General features: G+C 43.8%; 1 protein-coding gene across 4 annotated transcripts in view; it reads left to right on the forward strand.

Annotated features, from left to right (window-relative positions):
* EYA2 (EYA transcriptional coactivator and phosphatase 2) overlaps window positions 1–14,906 on the forward strand; it is a gene marked incomplete at both ends in the record, with an annotated part of 172,577 nt that overhangs the window by 89,975 nt on the left and 67,696 nt on the right. For all 4 annotated transcript variants that reach the window (XM_079718290.1, XM_079718287.1, XM_079718288.1 and 1 more), the window contains 2 exons: window positions 3,494–3,636; window positions 10,101–10,184. In XM_079718290.1, coding sequence (XP_079574416.1) covers window positions 3,494–3,636; window positions 10,101–10,184 — 227 coding nt within the window. The remainder of the gene's footprint in view (window positions 1–3,493; window positions 3,637–10,100; window positions 10,185–14,906) is intronic.

Here is a 14,906-nt window from a genome sequence, read left to right on the forward strand (position 1 = left end):
ATGCTAATCTCTTCTGGAGATACCCCTCACAGACACACCCAGAAATAATGTTTTACTAGCTATCTGGGCCTCCCTTGGCCCAGTCAAGTTGACATAAAATTAACCATCCAGAATATATTTTTTAAAACTCTCAAAACCAATAATAAGAAAACAAGTAACCCAATAAAGAGATGGGCAAAGTACTTGAATAGACATTTCACCAAAGAAGATATAGGCATGGCAAAAAAAGCACATGATTAGGATGCTGAGTATTAGTCATTAGAGAAATGCAAATTAAATCCTCAGTGAGATACTACTACTACCCCCTAGAAAGGCTATAATTATAAAGACTGACCATACCAAAGGCTGGCAAGGTTGCAGAGCAACTAGAACTCCCTTAACCCTGCTGGTGGGAATGTGAAATGGTACAACCACTTTGGAAAACAATCTAGCGGTTTCTTAAAAAGTCAAACGTAGGGACTTCCCTGGTGGTGCAGTGGATAAGACTGCGCTCCCAATGCAGGGGGCCTGGATTTGATCCCGGGTCCGGGAACTAGATCCCACATGCATGCCACAACTAAGAAGCCAGCAAGCCAAAACTAAGGAACCCACGAGCCACAACTAAGGAGCCCACCTGCCACAACTAAGACCTGATGCAACCAAATAAATATTTTTTTTTAAAAAAGGTCAAACGTAGACTTACCATATATCCTAGTAATCATGCTCTCTCATAAGAAGAAAGCTTATGTCTATACAAAGACTGATGAGTGACTGTTCATAAAAGCTTTATTTAGTCCAGCCAAAAACTAGAATCAACCCAAATGTCCATCCCCAGGTGAACAGGTGAACAAATGGTGATACATCCACACAATAGAATAGTACTCAGCAACACAAAGGAATGAACTATTGATATACATGACAACATGGATTGAATCTCAGAACAGTTATGCTGTCTGAAAGAAGCCAGACAAGTGTGTGTGTGTACGTGTGTGTACACGCATACCGTGCGATGCCATTTGTTTAAAACTCTAAAAAATATAAACTAATTTATAGTGAAAGAAAGCAAATCCATGGTTGCCTGCGGGGGTAGCAGGAGGAAGAGACTATAAAGGAATTACAAGGAAACTCTTGGGTGCTGGATTTGTTCATTATCTTGATTGTGGTGATGGTTTCATAGATGTGACCATATGTCAAAACTTACCAAACTGTGTGCTCTAAGTATGTGTGGTTTATTGCATGTCAATTATACCTCAATACAGTTGTTAAAATAAAGAAGTAAAAACATTAAAAAGGGAGAAATAAAAAGAGGGAAATGACTCCAAGAAAGATTCCTATAAATTGCTCTAGCATGTGTACCTCTGACTTTGACCTTGAATTTTGACCCTTCATTCTCAAGAATGTATATGGTCAGAAAGGGCTGCTTTTTTTGGCACCCCTAATAAATTGACTCTAGATAACACCTTATTAGGACATTTTGTAGGTAGCTGGTGTTTCCTCCTCTTTTTAATATTTGCCTGGATTTTAATGGGGCTAACAAGTGTTTTCTAAGCCTCCCTAGCCTTAGAACTACCTAGTGAATCAGGATAAACTTTATTTATGACTCTTAAGCATCTGTGAATTTATTTAGTGCCTGTTCCTCATCCTCCAAAAGAAAGTCTTTGCTAGTTTGATGTTTGGGAATCTCTAAGGCTGTATCCTAAAAATTTGGGGGAGTTGGAGACAGCCCAACAGTTCTGACAACTCAAAATCACATCTTTTCTTATTATGTCCTTAGTCTGCTAAGCAGTTTTATAAATATTAAACAAAAAAAAATTCAGTCCCTTGGGTTTTGGAGGGAACTATTCCTTCCAGGGTAGGAAAAAAATTAGTCCATTGCCAAGCAAGCATTTTTATACAAAAGCATTTTCCCCCCGATGATCCAAGAACTGGCAATTATGGAAGGAGAGATGGAGTCCACAGGGTACATTTGGGAGCTAAAACGAGCAGCTGTAAGATGAGAGTGGGATGGAATGTCCTCTACGGTTCCATGCTGGTTTACAGTTCTGTCACTCTAGTGACAAGGGCAGGCCCAAATGTTACTTCTGCCTCTACCACTAATTTGTAGGGTAACAACAGGATTACGTCATCTCACTAAGCCTCAGTTCCCTTGTTAGTTAAATAAAGATAATAAAGCCTAGTAAGATGTATTTAAAACTTCTGTGCTTAAAAAACAACACACCTTGGAGGCTGGCTTTGGGACCTGAGTGCTGGAACCAAGTGCTGCCCACTTGTTCATTCAGGATTATTAGACAATTGCCCAAGGGCAGCACCCTGGCAGCCTCTCAGTACACCGTGTCTGGAAACACCACCTCGATGAGAAGCCACAGGTGCCCACCCTCGGCCCTGCACTTTCTCACTGATCCTCATGTGTATGTAGGTCTAGTCAAGCCAGAACACAATTTAAATCATTTACTGACATCTCCTAATCGCCAGCCCTATGCTGGATGCTTTTGCCTGTATAATCTCAAATTGACAAACTTCTTAACAAGTAAAGCTTAAATGACTTGCTTTTAGTAGAGAAAGTGGAGCAAGCCGCCTAGGGATAGGAACCTAGAGAATTCTCCCCACACACACCCCCTTCACCCCAAGGGAGGGATCTCTTAAAGGTAGAAGAGTTTGATGCCCAGCTACATATATATGTGTATGTATATATATATATATATATATATATATATATATATATATATATATATATATATATATATATATATATATATATATATATATATATATATATATGTTATTTTCTTCCTTCTGTTGGTCTAGGGATTCTCAGGCTTTAGGATATATAGACAGTTGTAAACACAAAACTCCGTTCACTGGAATTGTAGCTCCCCAGCTGCCCCCACCCTCACTTCTCTCAGATCCCTGCTCGGCTGTCCCCTTATCCACGAGGCCTCCCCTATGCATGGCACAGGGAGATCAGCTCGGTGCTCTGTGACCACCTAGAGGGATGGAATAGGGAGGGTGGGAGGGAGGCACAAGAGGGAGGGGATATGGGGATATAGGTATACATGTAGCTGAATCACTTTATTGTACAGCAGAAACTAACACAACATTGTAAAGCAATTATACTCCAATAAAGATGTAAAACAAACAAACAAAAATTAGTAACCTCCCAGCACTCCTGCACTCTTATCCAATTTGTCAATTCTCTATAACATATGTCCCCACCTGGCATATTATATACTTACTTGCCTGTCTAATGTGTCTCTCCTCTCTCTAGAATTTAGGTGCTATGGAGCCAGTGCCTGGAACCATACCTACTCAGTAAATCTTTGCTGGATGTATGAATGATTATGAATGGGTGGTTTAAGGCACTTTCAAGAGTAATTTTGATTCTACGTGACCTTTGCCTTCGCTGCTGCCTTGGGGACCTCCCACTTTGGAGTCAGATGGTTCTGGTGTAATAGTTCATGGGAGGACACACTCAGCCAAGCCTCTGATATGTCTGCCTTTCCCTCTCCTTCTCCAGGTGAATATAACACGCACAATGGACCTTCCACGCCAGCAAAAGAGGGAGACACAGACAGGCCGCACCGGGCCTCTGACGGGAAGCTCCGAGGCCGGTCTAAGCGGAGCAGTGACCCCTCCCCAGCAGGAGACAATGAGATTGAGGTAACTCACAGGCTTCTTCTGCCTGACTTGGTGAATGTCATCTCCACATGTGGCCGGAACAGGAGGCGTCAGGCAGAGTTCTGTCTGGGGGAGAATGGCCCTGTGTGTTCACAAAGTACAGGAACAGAGTAAAGGGCCCTTGATGAAAAGGAGGGAAGAATTCGGTTGGCCACACGGAAGCACTGTTGACTGGCCAGGCTAGGAAAAGTGACCCTGGAGATGGTAAAGATGGGTGATTCTGTGAGCCACAACAACAGCACCTGGGGGCCTGCGAAAACCCAGACGGCTGGGGCCACCCCCCAGAGTTTCCAATTCAGTAGATCTGGGACAGGGCCTGAGAATTCACATTTCCAACAAATTCCTAGACAATGCTGATGTGCATTGGGCACCACACTTTGAGAGCCTCCAGTAAAGATGACATTGGACAATGGACCTTCCCCACTGGGTTAGAGTGATTCTTAACCTTGGCTACATGATAGAATCACCTGGAATGCTTTTTAAAATTGAGATGCCCAGGCCCCATCCCAGACTAATTAACTAGACATTTCAGGGAGTTCTGAAAGTTCCCCTAGTGATTCTACTGTGGCTTAGATATTTATCTACCTGAAGACAGGAGGGTGGCTCAAATAAGTTTGCATCATTTCTGTAATTCGGAGTTTCTCGGTGGTTCGCCATCTGGGCTGCACATGAGAATCTCCTGGGGAGCTTTGAGAAACCTTCATTCTCAAGCCTAGATCAATTAAATCAGATTCCCTGGGGGTGGGACCCAGGTGTCAGTATGTTTAAGCTCCCTAGGTGATTCCAGTGCAGCCCAGGCTGAGAGCTACTGGTCTAAGGGATGCGCCAATCTTTATTATAACTAAGCAAGTGTGGGGTTATTGGTCAGGCACTGACATTTTCCCAAGTAAACAAACAAAAAAGAACAGCATGCATGAAAGATGGGGAAGACCACTAGAAGAGACAGAGGCAAGATGGATGCCCCCAAAACAGACAGAAGCAAGTGTTACCTATCAAGGGAGAAAAATGGGCACATGCACAAGTTCGTACTTGTTTGCAAAAGGCAGCCATTTTGCTGGCTTGAGTGTGCCATGGGTATACATGGGTAGTATTGGCAAAGCTTGAGTCACTGTCAGGATATCCAAATGCAGCATCATCACATCCCTATTGATAATCCTGTACAAATTTTGTAGCAGCTACAAAGTTCAGCTGGCAAACTCAGATAAGCTAAGAAATAGCATTTTCATCATTTCCTTAAAATCAGTGTCATTTTGACTCTGAGTCCCCACCCACCAGGGTGGTAGGAAATTCCATTTCATTATTGGGGCCTTTCCCCTCCCAGAATTATATGAGAATCTCAGTGTTCAAGTGGTCTCAGAAAACAGAATAATAGCCTCTTTTGTCCATTGTGGCTTGGTGGCTGCTGCCTTTTTCATTGTCAGTACCTGCAGTGGTCACTGAAAGTCCAGCTGCTCTCTGGGGTTTCCATGCCATATGTTGGGCATAGAAATCCTTGTTGAGAGGAAGAACATTGGAGTATTAGCTACGATCCTTTGGTTGCAAGCAACAGAAACCAATTCTGGTTACTTAAGCAAAAAAGGATCTACTGGGAGGGAACAGCATGGAGAGGAAGTGATACAACCAAGGTTAGAAAGAATAGGAACAAAGACCACGCTGGGGAATCTGGGGAACCTTCAGGGTGCCGGCCCCTTCTGGAGAGTGAGATATTTGAGATTCTAGCGCCATGTCACTTGATGTCCGATTCCAAGGAGGCAGCATCCCATTGGCCTGGCCTGGATCCTCATGCCCCTGATTGAGAGTCTCACCGAGATAGCACACAAAGGGAAAAGAAAATCGAGATGCTCCTTCTAAGAAGGAGATGGATGCTGGGGACCCCAACAACAAATGGCCAATACCAAGACACTTGATATTTAGCCAGTATTCACTGGTAGGGCTGTACTAACTAACCAGTGTCACTAGTAGGGCTGTGCTAGTCAACCAGGATTCACTAAGAGAGCAGTAGCAGTTGTTTATGGCTGGTGTCTGTTCCGATCATCCTAGAAGGTGTTAAATATTTTGAACATCACGCTCGTCCCCTACACTTAGTATACACAGCCATCTCTTCTGTGAGCTCGACTGCCCTCGGGACCTGCCAGAGAGTAAGCATTCCCACTGCTCATGGGACTCTTCTCAGTCCAGAGGATTCTGTTCTTGCTTTTCCTCTAATTCTTAAAGCCACCACCTTCTAAAACCAAGGAGACTTGGCACAAACCCTTCAGGGGGATTAGGCCTTTTCACAAGGCTAGAAGAAAATTTACTGACTCTTGATCACCCTTGCTTTGTGCCTTCCCAGATGCCTGAGGATTTTCTACCAGCTTGAAGTTGCAGAGCTGTAGAAATCCTGGAGAGCAACACGTACTTTAATATTTTTAAAAAATGTATTCAATCACCTGACGTGGTTTCTGCTCTTGGTAGGGGACAGTGGGGGTGGAGAGACATTTTTCCATTAAGCTGAGAAGGGGGTGGGGGGGCATGGAAGGATTATGGGGTGATATTATTCTGGAAACATCTGCTTCTTGATTCCAGAGTAAGTACCACTGGGCAGGAACAGTTGAAAAGGTGTGAGCTGTGTTTCACCGCCGTGCTCAATATCAGCACAGAGGTTTTGCATGGGTCGCACCTCTTACGTCTCTGGCACTGTTGCTAATGGCTGCAGCCCACGAGAGAGAAATTAGGTAGAGAAGTGGAAAGGAGGAACATTCTGAGTATGTATTAGTTAAAATCCCTCGACTGCAGGTGCCAGAAACCAACTTGAGCTAGCTTAAGTGAAAAAGCAGAGTTTATTTTAAGGATACAGGGATTCTCTTAGAACCCAAGAGCCAAGGGTACAGCAAGTGTCAGCAAGATATTGGAACCAGAAGGTAGGAGGGGCAAGGAAATGCATTTACACCTTCTCTCCCTATGTTCCACAGTGTAGGTGCTAGAATCCCCAAGCGGTAGTGTCTTTTCAGTGGGCATGACTCTCCTCCAGGCCCCTCACTCTACTTCTAACTAAAACCAAGTCCTGCAAAAGTGTTGGGTCATGTTTCCATCTTTCACCCCTCTGTTCCTCTCTCTCTGCAAACTAGTCTTCCCTGTCCTTCAGATCACGTTGCTACCAACGGCCACCCAAAGACAATGAATTTCTTTCCAGGTCTCAATTTTGAGTTCCCAAGGAAAGGCCTCTGACCCAGCTGGGGTTAGGGGCCCACCCCTGGCCCAAACCCTGGTGGGCTAAAGAGTTAGGGTCACGAGCAGAGTGTCCACCAGGAACAGTATACCCACTGAGAATCTAACACAGGGAGATAGAACGGTGGACTAGTGGGGAAGAGGGACAGACCCTCTTCAGAGAGGATATAGTCAGTAAATTAAGGAGTCTGCATTAAATTTGAAATTACTTGATTTTTTAAAGAATTCTCTTACCAAAATTTCTAAGTTTAACTGATCCAGCCTAGTTAGTTCAGATAAATTAGGACTTAGCATATTTAAACCCCAGAAGCTCTCTTCAAAAACAATGGTTTTCAAACTTTTTTTTTACCATGACCCATAATAAGAACAATACTTATTATCATGACCCAGCATTTACATACACATAAATGTAAAAGATCAAAAAATTCACAAAATAATATTCAAATAATATTCACTAAAAATTGTGAATGAATGAATAGTAAAAACTTATGGCTGTCTGATTATCTTAAATGAATTATTTCCACCTAAAAATGGACTTTTGCAAGGAGTTGGGCCAGTGGCGTGAATTGGGAGATGCCAAGATGGACACATAAGGCAAAAAAAAAAATTCACAAAATAATATTCAAGTCTACTAATTGTTTTGAAAACCTGTATTAATTGACCTTTTTTCTTCTAGATACTACCTTTCTCTTTACTTTTAAAGGCATTACAAATGTGTAAATACAACCACTGACCCCCAGAGAGTTTTCCAAGGTGGCCCATTCAAGATGGTAGACTGAGTAGGTGCCTTTGTTGCCCCCAACACCAGCTACATAAATGATCACGCAGGCCTTTTGTTTTTAAAAATAATGATCACCAGAAAAAATTATGAAAACCAGCAGTATAAAAAATTGAGGCCAAGATAAATGAATAGGATAAACTATGAGAGGTAATTTAAGAAACAGAAAAGATATTAGAAAAATTCTGATTGGTTTTCTTATAAAGATTCAAGGAGGTCTTGTATCCACAAAAAAAGAAGTGCAGGCTATTGGGAAAGGAACACTCAGAAACAAAGTAAAAGCTACTGTAAATTTTTAAATGATAGTGAGAATCAAAAGTTTCATAGAAGGGTGGGCTTCCCTGGTGGCGCAGTGGTTGAGAATCTGCCTGCCAATGCAGGGGACACGGGTTCGAGCCCTGGTCTGGGAAGATCCCACGTGCCACGGAGCAACTGGGCCCGTGAGCCACAACTACTGAGCCCATGCGTCTGGAGCTTGTGCTCCACAACAAGAGAGGCCGCGTCAGTGAGAGGCCCGCGCGCCGCGATGAAGAGTGGCCCCCACTCGCCGCAACTAGAGAAAGCCCACGCACAGAAACGAAGACCCAACACAGCCAAAAATAAAGAAAGAAAGAAAATTTTTTAAAAAAGAAAGTTTTATAGAAGGGTTGGAAGAGAAAGTTAAAGAAATCTCTGAGAACATAGATCGAAAAGACAAAATTACAGAACACTGTTTTTAAAGGATAAGCAATATCAATCCAAAACATCTAATTTGTCTATTGGGAATTCCAGAAAGATGTAACAATGGGAAAGATAGGAGGACATTATTTAAAGAAATAGGCTTGAGAAATGTTTGAGTGCTGAACAATATGAATGAAAAAAGACAACACCTAGATATATCCTCATGGGATTTGAGGATGCCAAGTATAAAGAAAAGAGCCTAAAAAATCCAAAGAGAAAAATAAGTAAAACCTGTAAAGAACTGAGGATCAGTGAAACATCAGACTTCTCATTAATCATGCTTGACACAAGATAGATTCTTTCAAAGATCTAGAGGGCATTATTTTCCAATTGGAATTCTGCACCCAGAGGAACCTTAGAGCAAAATAAAGACATGATCAGATTAGCAAAAATGCAGGAAGGTTACTTTCCATGCTCCTTTCCGAAGAAGCAACTTAAGGATGTACTCAAGCAAAACAAGGAAGAAAACCAAGAAAGAGACTTGGGGTCCAGAAAACAGTGGCTCTGACCCAGAAATGCAGTAAAGGGAAGTCTCAGGATGCTAGCTATGTAACAAGCCTGAAGATGATCCAGTCCACATTGGAACATTCTGTCACAGAGGAAGAACATCTTTGATATAGAGGGTGTGGCTGAATTTGAAATTCTACTGAAGGCATGTTATTGGAAACAAGAAAAGAATTAAAGCAATTAATAAGCTCCAGCAAAAACAGAAAGTTATTCCAGACAGGCGTGATTCCTATGAACAAACTGAGATATGGCACGATTTTAATCAGGATGGAGTACAAGAAAGGAGAATACACATGACCTTGGTGGTAGGAACAGTCTCCTTAAAGTGGCTCTGGAGTTATGACATTAGATACATATAGAAGGAAGTGAAATCCTAGCACATTACTTTGCTCTGCCGTGAACAGTAATCACAAGATGTACATAAATGCTCTATACTGGTTACCAACTTTTAAAATCAATATATAGAGCGCAGAAGTCTTAAGTACAATTATAAAACCCAATGCACAAACCAGTTTATCCACATTGACAATGCAGAAGTGAGGCTAAAGCTCAGCTATTCAAGAGGCGAGGAGGTAGTGGGAAAGGGTAGGGACACCAATGTCCATATTTTCCACATTGGGTTTGCTGTTTTAGCCAAGAGAAAATATCCAGTGCTGATGGGAATTGGAAATAGAGGGGTTCGCATATGTGAAAAATATAAAATTCTGGAGAAATGGGGGAGATTTACCATGAGCTATAAACCCTCATCTTTCACATTGCCCAGTCAAAAGATATTGTTTAAAGTTGGCAAATCAATAAGTAAAAGTACATTATTTAGAGTTATAAAGGTAATCAGCAGAATTGCTAAAAACAGAAATGTTTAGAAGTAGCTGGGCTTATGGTGAGCAGTGAACGTAAAATGGTAGTATTTCATTTTGTCAAATGAGTTATATGATTTTTATTGCTTTTGGACTGAACTCCTCTTTTGAGCTTTTATGTGAAAGGCAAGAACAGGCGTCTTGGTTCTGGCATCTATGGGTTGATAGGAACCCAAAAACTTGGCCATCAGAATATATTTTACAGAGATGAGGTTGAATGGGGACTCGAGGATACATGCGTGAGTCACATGTTTTATAACTTAAAGATAATGTTTTTCAAGACATATTTTTCCTCCCAGGGAATTAATTTCTGCAGACATTAAGTCAAATGCAAGCAAGTGCATTTGTCTCCATTCTCTCCCTCTCTTTCATCACAGCGTGTGTTCGTGTGGGACTTGGATGAGACAATAATTATTTTTCACTCCTTACTCACGGGGACTTTTGCCTCCAGATACGGGAAGGTAAGAATCCATTTTGTCTCCTTTTTTTTTTTTTTTTTTTTTTTCAACGTGACAGTCTGTCCAGCTAGTTTGTCTTTAGAATTGTGAGGGCAGTTGATACGACAGCTTCTCCAACAAGCTGCCCCTTTGCGTCAGCCGGGCTTTGGAAGGCCTATTGAATTTTCCCTTGACATGTGAAATTTTAATTAGCTTCTCCCATTGTCTCCCATGCCTTTTCTTCCAACACATGAAACATTCAACATCCACTTGATAGGATATAAGCTTGTAGTCTTCGGCTGTCTCCCTCCTCCTAAGAGGGCTAGGAGATGCTTCAGCCAAACCCAGTAATCCTAGCTGAAAAACGAGGTAAAGTACTTTTCTTCTTCCCTGTTGTTTATTTTAGTGTGTCCGGCAGATGAATTTAATTTTCCTTCCATTTTTCTGAGACAAGGGGGAGGCATTTTGTCAGCTCCAGCATGGATCTTAGCAACAGCTTTGCAAATGTATCACCGACAAATTATGTCAGGGAACCATCCAGTTAGAGTTCCGGGCAGATGCTGTCGGTTGACTGGTGGTCCATGCAAGAATGTCAAAACGCCCTTAATAATGCAAAAATGAACCCAACTGCTGAAACCCAAACCCTGCCGATCCTGTGGGCTTTGTATCAAACCACATGCGGATGCTCCAGATGTCTGCCGTCTCTTCAGGGAGACAGGTAGAGGTGGCAGGGCGGGGCTTTAGGGGACAGATGCACCGTCAGCTCATCCGAGGTAAGCAACCTGTTGGCAGCTGCTTCCACACACGAGTGGGAACCATGAGACTCACCAGCGCCTGGAAAATATTTCTGTTTCTGTTTAGAGCCCAGGAATATGATTTGACATCACCTCATGGCTTTTCCAGCTGCTCATGTTTTTTATGAGGGTTATAACAAGCTGGATGTGTAATTAGCAAGATAGATTTATCGTCTGCCGTTATGTTGTAAAGAATATAAAAATGGTGTTGGTGGTGCAGAAATCTCTTGCCGAGGAGGAATGCCGTTAATATGTCTAGCAGTGCCTGCGGGAAATCCGGCATGCGTTTTTGGAGTGTGCACAGCTTAGGTAAAGGATGGCAGAGTCCAGAGCTGCTGAAAGCACCAGAGCGGACTTGGCAGCTAGTGCAAAAAAACTGGGCTTTCCCAAAGGGGCTGCAGTAGTGAGTTGCCCACCCAGGCTGGGTGTTCTATGGTTTTTAACCACCCCAATAAAGCCACCGGCCCCCCAAGAACCATTCCTTCACTCTTCTTACCCTTTGAGAAGTTCCACAGCTTTGTGCAACAGTTCAGTTCCCATGGATTGCATAGGGCTTTGTAATCTAGGCTAAGATTTTTGTGTCTGTGTCTCACTACCACTCTTTAAACCAAGTTACAGGCTCGTTCAAGACAGGGGCAAAGCCCAGAGCTCTGTTCTGGGCCCCATGGCACCTGGTCCATGTCACTTATCACCAGCCAGCTCTCTCCAGTCCCATCACCTAATCCCAGCCACCTTCCCCTCCAGCTGTCTGGTCTCCACTCTTGCCCTTTCCAGCCCCCTACAGAGGGGTCATCCTAAAATACAAGCCTGGTCTCTCTTCTACTGAAAAATCGTCAGTGGCTTCCCCATTGACAGACCCTAAGCCCAGCCTCCAAGGCCCTTCATGAGCTGGCTCCTGCCCTGCTCTCCAGCCCTGTTTTCTCTTACTTGTCCTGAGTTGCTTTTTGTCCTCGGAACCTGCCACCATCTCTCCCATCTCTCCCATCTCTTCTGAGTTCTTCCCAGAAGCACAGCCTGAGACCAGGAGTGAGTGCTGGTAGTTTAGTTGGGCGGTGATCCCAGGGAGCACTAGGTGCAGAGTGGGGAAGTGAGGCGGGGAAGGGAAGGCAGCCAATACAGGGTACGTAGATAGCTATGGCTGCATGTACCTGGGACTCAGAACCACCGGGGACCTCTGGGCTACTCTAGGACACACCTCAGAATTGACTCCCCCAAGGAGCAAGGGTACTGGGATATTTATCTACACATTCCCTTCCATCGTGGGTTGAGGGCTTTTTCTGGGGGGGTTATTTCCCTGTCCTGGCCTGTCCCATGAAAACCCTAGGGCAGGGGATCACAGGTCCTAACAGGAGGAAGCCTCTGCATGTTGAGAGGACACAGAAGAGGGGCACACTGGAAGCTTCTGCTATAATCTAGAATGTTCTAGAAAGTTCAGGTATTAGGTTAAATCATACTTATCTTTCAGTTCCCATTTTCAAGGTAGCTTCCTCCAAGAGGACTTTCCTAACCACTCCCACCCCCATCTAAATTGCACCTCTCCCCATAACTCTATTTTTCATTTATATTATAATTATGCACTTATTTTGTCTCCTTCTAAGCTATATGTGCCCTGAGGACAGAGACCATGAACATTTTTTATCAACTCAACTAAGCACAGTGCATGGACCAGATTGCTCAATACATATTTGTTGGGAAAATGAATCAGGATGATCCTCTAGAATGAAAGCAACATGACGACAGGCACTTTTTTTTTCTGTTTTGTTCATTGCTTTGTCCCCAAAGCATAGAACAGTGCCCCCCACCTAGTAGGCATTGAATAAATATTTGGTGAATAAAGGTAGGTAGGATAGAAAATAGTATCAAAACAAAAAATTCCTAACTAGGGGCCACCCGCCAAATTCTGCCTGCAGACATTTGTGTTTGGCCCCTAGAGTGTTCGAAAAAATGTGAATTTGTCGCCAACATTTAAAAAATCAGGAGATTGCACAGACCAAAACAATCCCAATTTCCAAGTCTTCTTGAAAAATTAGAAAACCTAGCAATCCTGCATTCCCATGTGGCAGCAATCAGCAGGGGCTGAGTAGCAGCTGCCCAGTTAGCGGGGGTGTACACTCTCCAGCCCATCCACAGCCCCACCTGGCCTGTTTAGGGGACCCTCCTGACCCCATTGGCATCTGAGTTTCAACATCCATCCTAGAATTACAGAACCACTGAAGGTCAGAGCTGGAAGGACCTGGGAGACCATCCCATCAATTAGTCTCCATGGTACAGTAGGAGAAACTGAGGCCCAGAGAGAGTGAGGTCATCCAGGAGATAACGAGAGGTAGATCTCAGGTGCACTTGCCTCTCTGGGTGTTCCCAGGATGTCCAGGGAAAACTAAGGTGAGATGCTCTTGGAGCCCCCAGGTCTCCAGTGCCATCATTATTCCTCTTCTAGAATTTTCTACTCCAGCTCTTTTAAGTGAGGAATGAGGTTGGTTGGTTGGTTGGTTTTCCTAAATCCAGCCACCCTAAGAGAGACCCAGACTAACCATGGCTTAACCAAGATAGAATTTTATTCCTCTCACCTTGTAGTCCAGGCATAAGCAGTTCAGGCTGGTAAGGCTGCTACCCAGTACCAGGGATGGAGACCCCCTTCCATCTTGTTCTTTACCATTCCTGGAGCATTGCCCTTGTTGGCAAGATGAAACGTAGCTCACCCCCATGTCTGCATTCCGGCCAGTAAGAAGGGGAAGCAGGAAAAGGGGAGTCCACCTCTCTCTTTTTCATTTTTACTTTTTTCCCTCTCTTTGGAGGGCCAGATCCAGAAGTTGCACAGATCGTTCCTGCTCACGTGCCATTGGCTGGAATGTGATCACATGGCTACCTTCAACTGCAAAGGAGTCTGGGAAATGTAGTCTAGTCATGTGCTCTATTAAAATTCAGGGATTCTATCATTCTGAGAGGGAGAAAGGAAGAAGGGATATTAGAGGACAGATAGCATTTTCTAGCACAAAGTACCATTAGTAAAAGGAAGAACAATGAAAAAGAAAATTGTTGAGGAAAAAGAAACTTCGTTCTGTTCAAGACACCTAGAGGACAGCTGTATTTGTGGGTCTGAAGCTCCAAAGAGAGGTCTGGGCTACAGCTATAAACTTGGAAGACAGAGGAGAGGAGAGGACATAGAGGAGTGTGAGCCCCATTCTGCAGACAGAATAACTGAGACAGGGAGGGTATGTAGTCAGGGTATTCATAATGGAACTTAAATTCATGGCCTTGACTTTTGGCCCACATCTCTTTCTCTTTGTGCTCTTCCAATAGCTGCAGCCACATGGAACCTATTATTAATAGCTGGTATCAAGTGGGACTCTCAGCTTGAAGCACGGAGTGTTTAAGCTACAAAGGGAATTTATTAGATGACAATAACTGAAAAACCCAGAGGTAATGGGATTCAGCCTGGACTGGATCCAGAAGCTCAAGCAGTGTTCTTAGGGCTTGGTCTTTCTGCATCCCTCAGCTGACTTTTTCCATGTGGCAACTCCTTCTCAGAAATCCCAACTGAAAAAGACCTACTTCCCAAATTCCAGCACAGCTCCCAGGCTTGAATCTCATTGGCTCAGACTGGGTCAAATGCCCATCCATACATCAGACTCTGTGGCTCTGTGTAGCCAGCCTAGATCAAGAGCCTGGCATGGAGGGAGTGGCGGAGCAGGTCAGCTCCATCCCAACCAAATGGATGGAGCCGGGGAGGGATGGGACCCCAGAGAAAACTGAAGTGCTCTTTCCAGAAGATGGTGAGGATCCTGGAGTGAGAAGTGTGTCCAGAGTGGGCTCTGAAGGTCATGACCCTCTGTACATCTACACCAAGGACCAGCAGCTCTTTGCTCATGGCCATTGTGTTAAGCACTGTACAGGAAGCAGAAATCATGATCAGTTGTGGTCCCAGCCGAAGGAGCGACTCACTGTTTACTTA

Source organism: Hyperoodon ampullatus (genome assembly GCF_949752795.1).
Source record: "Hyperoodon ampullatus genome assembly, chromosome: 14".
In the NCBI taxonomy this organism is placed as follows: Eukaryota; Metazoa; Chordata; class Mammalia; order Artiodactyla; family Ziphiidae; genus Hyperoodon; species Hyperoodon ampullatus.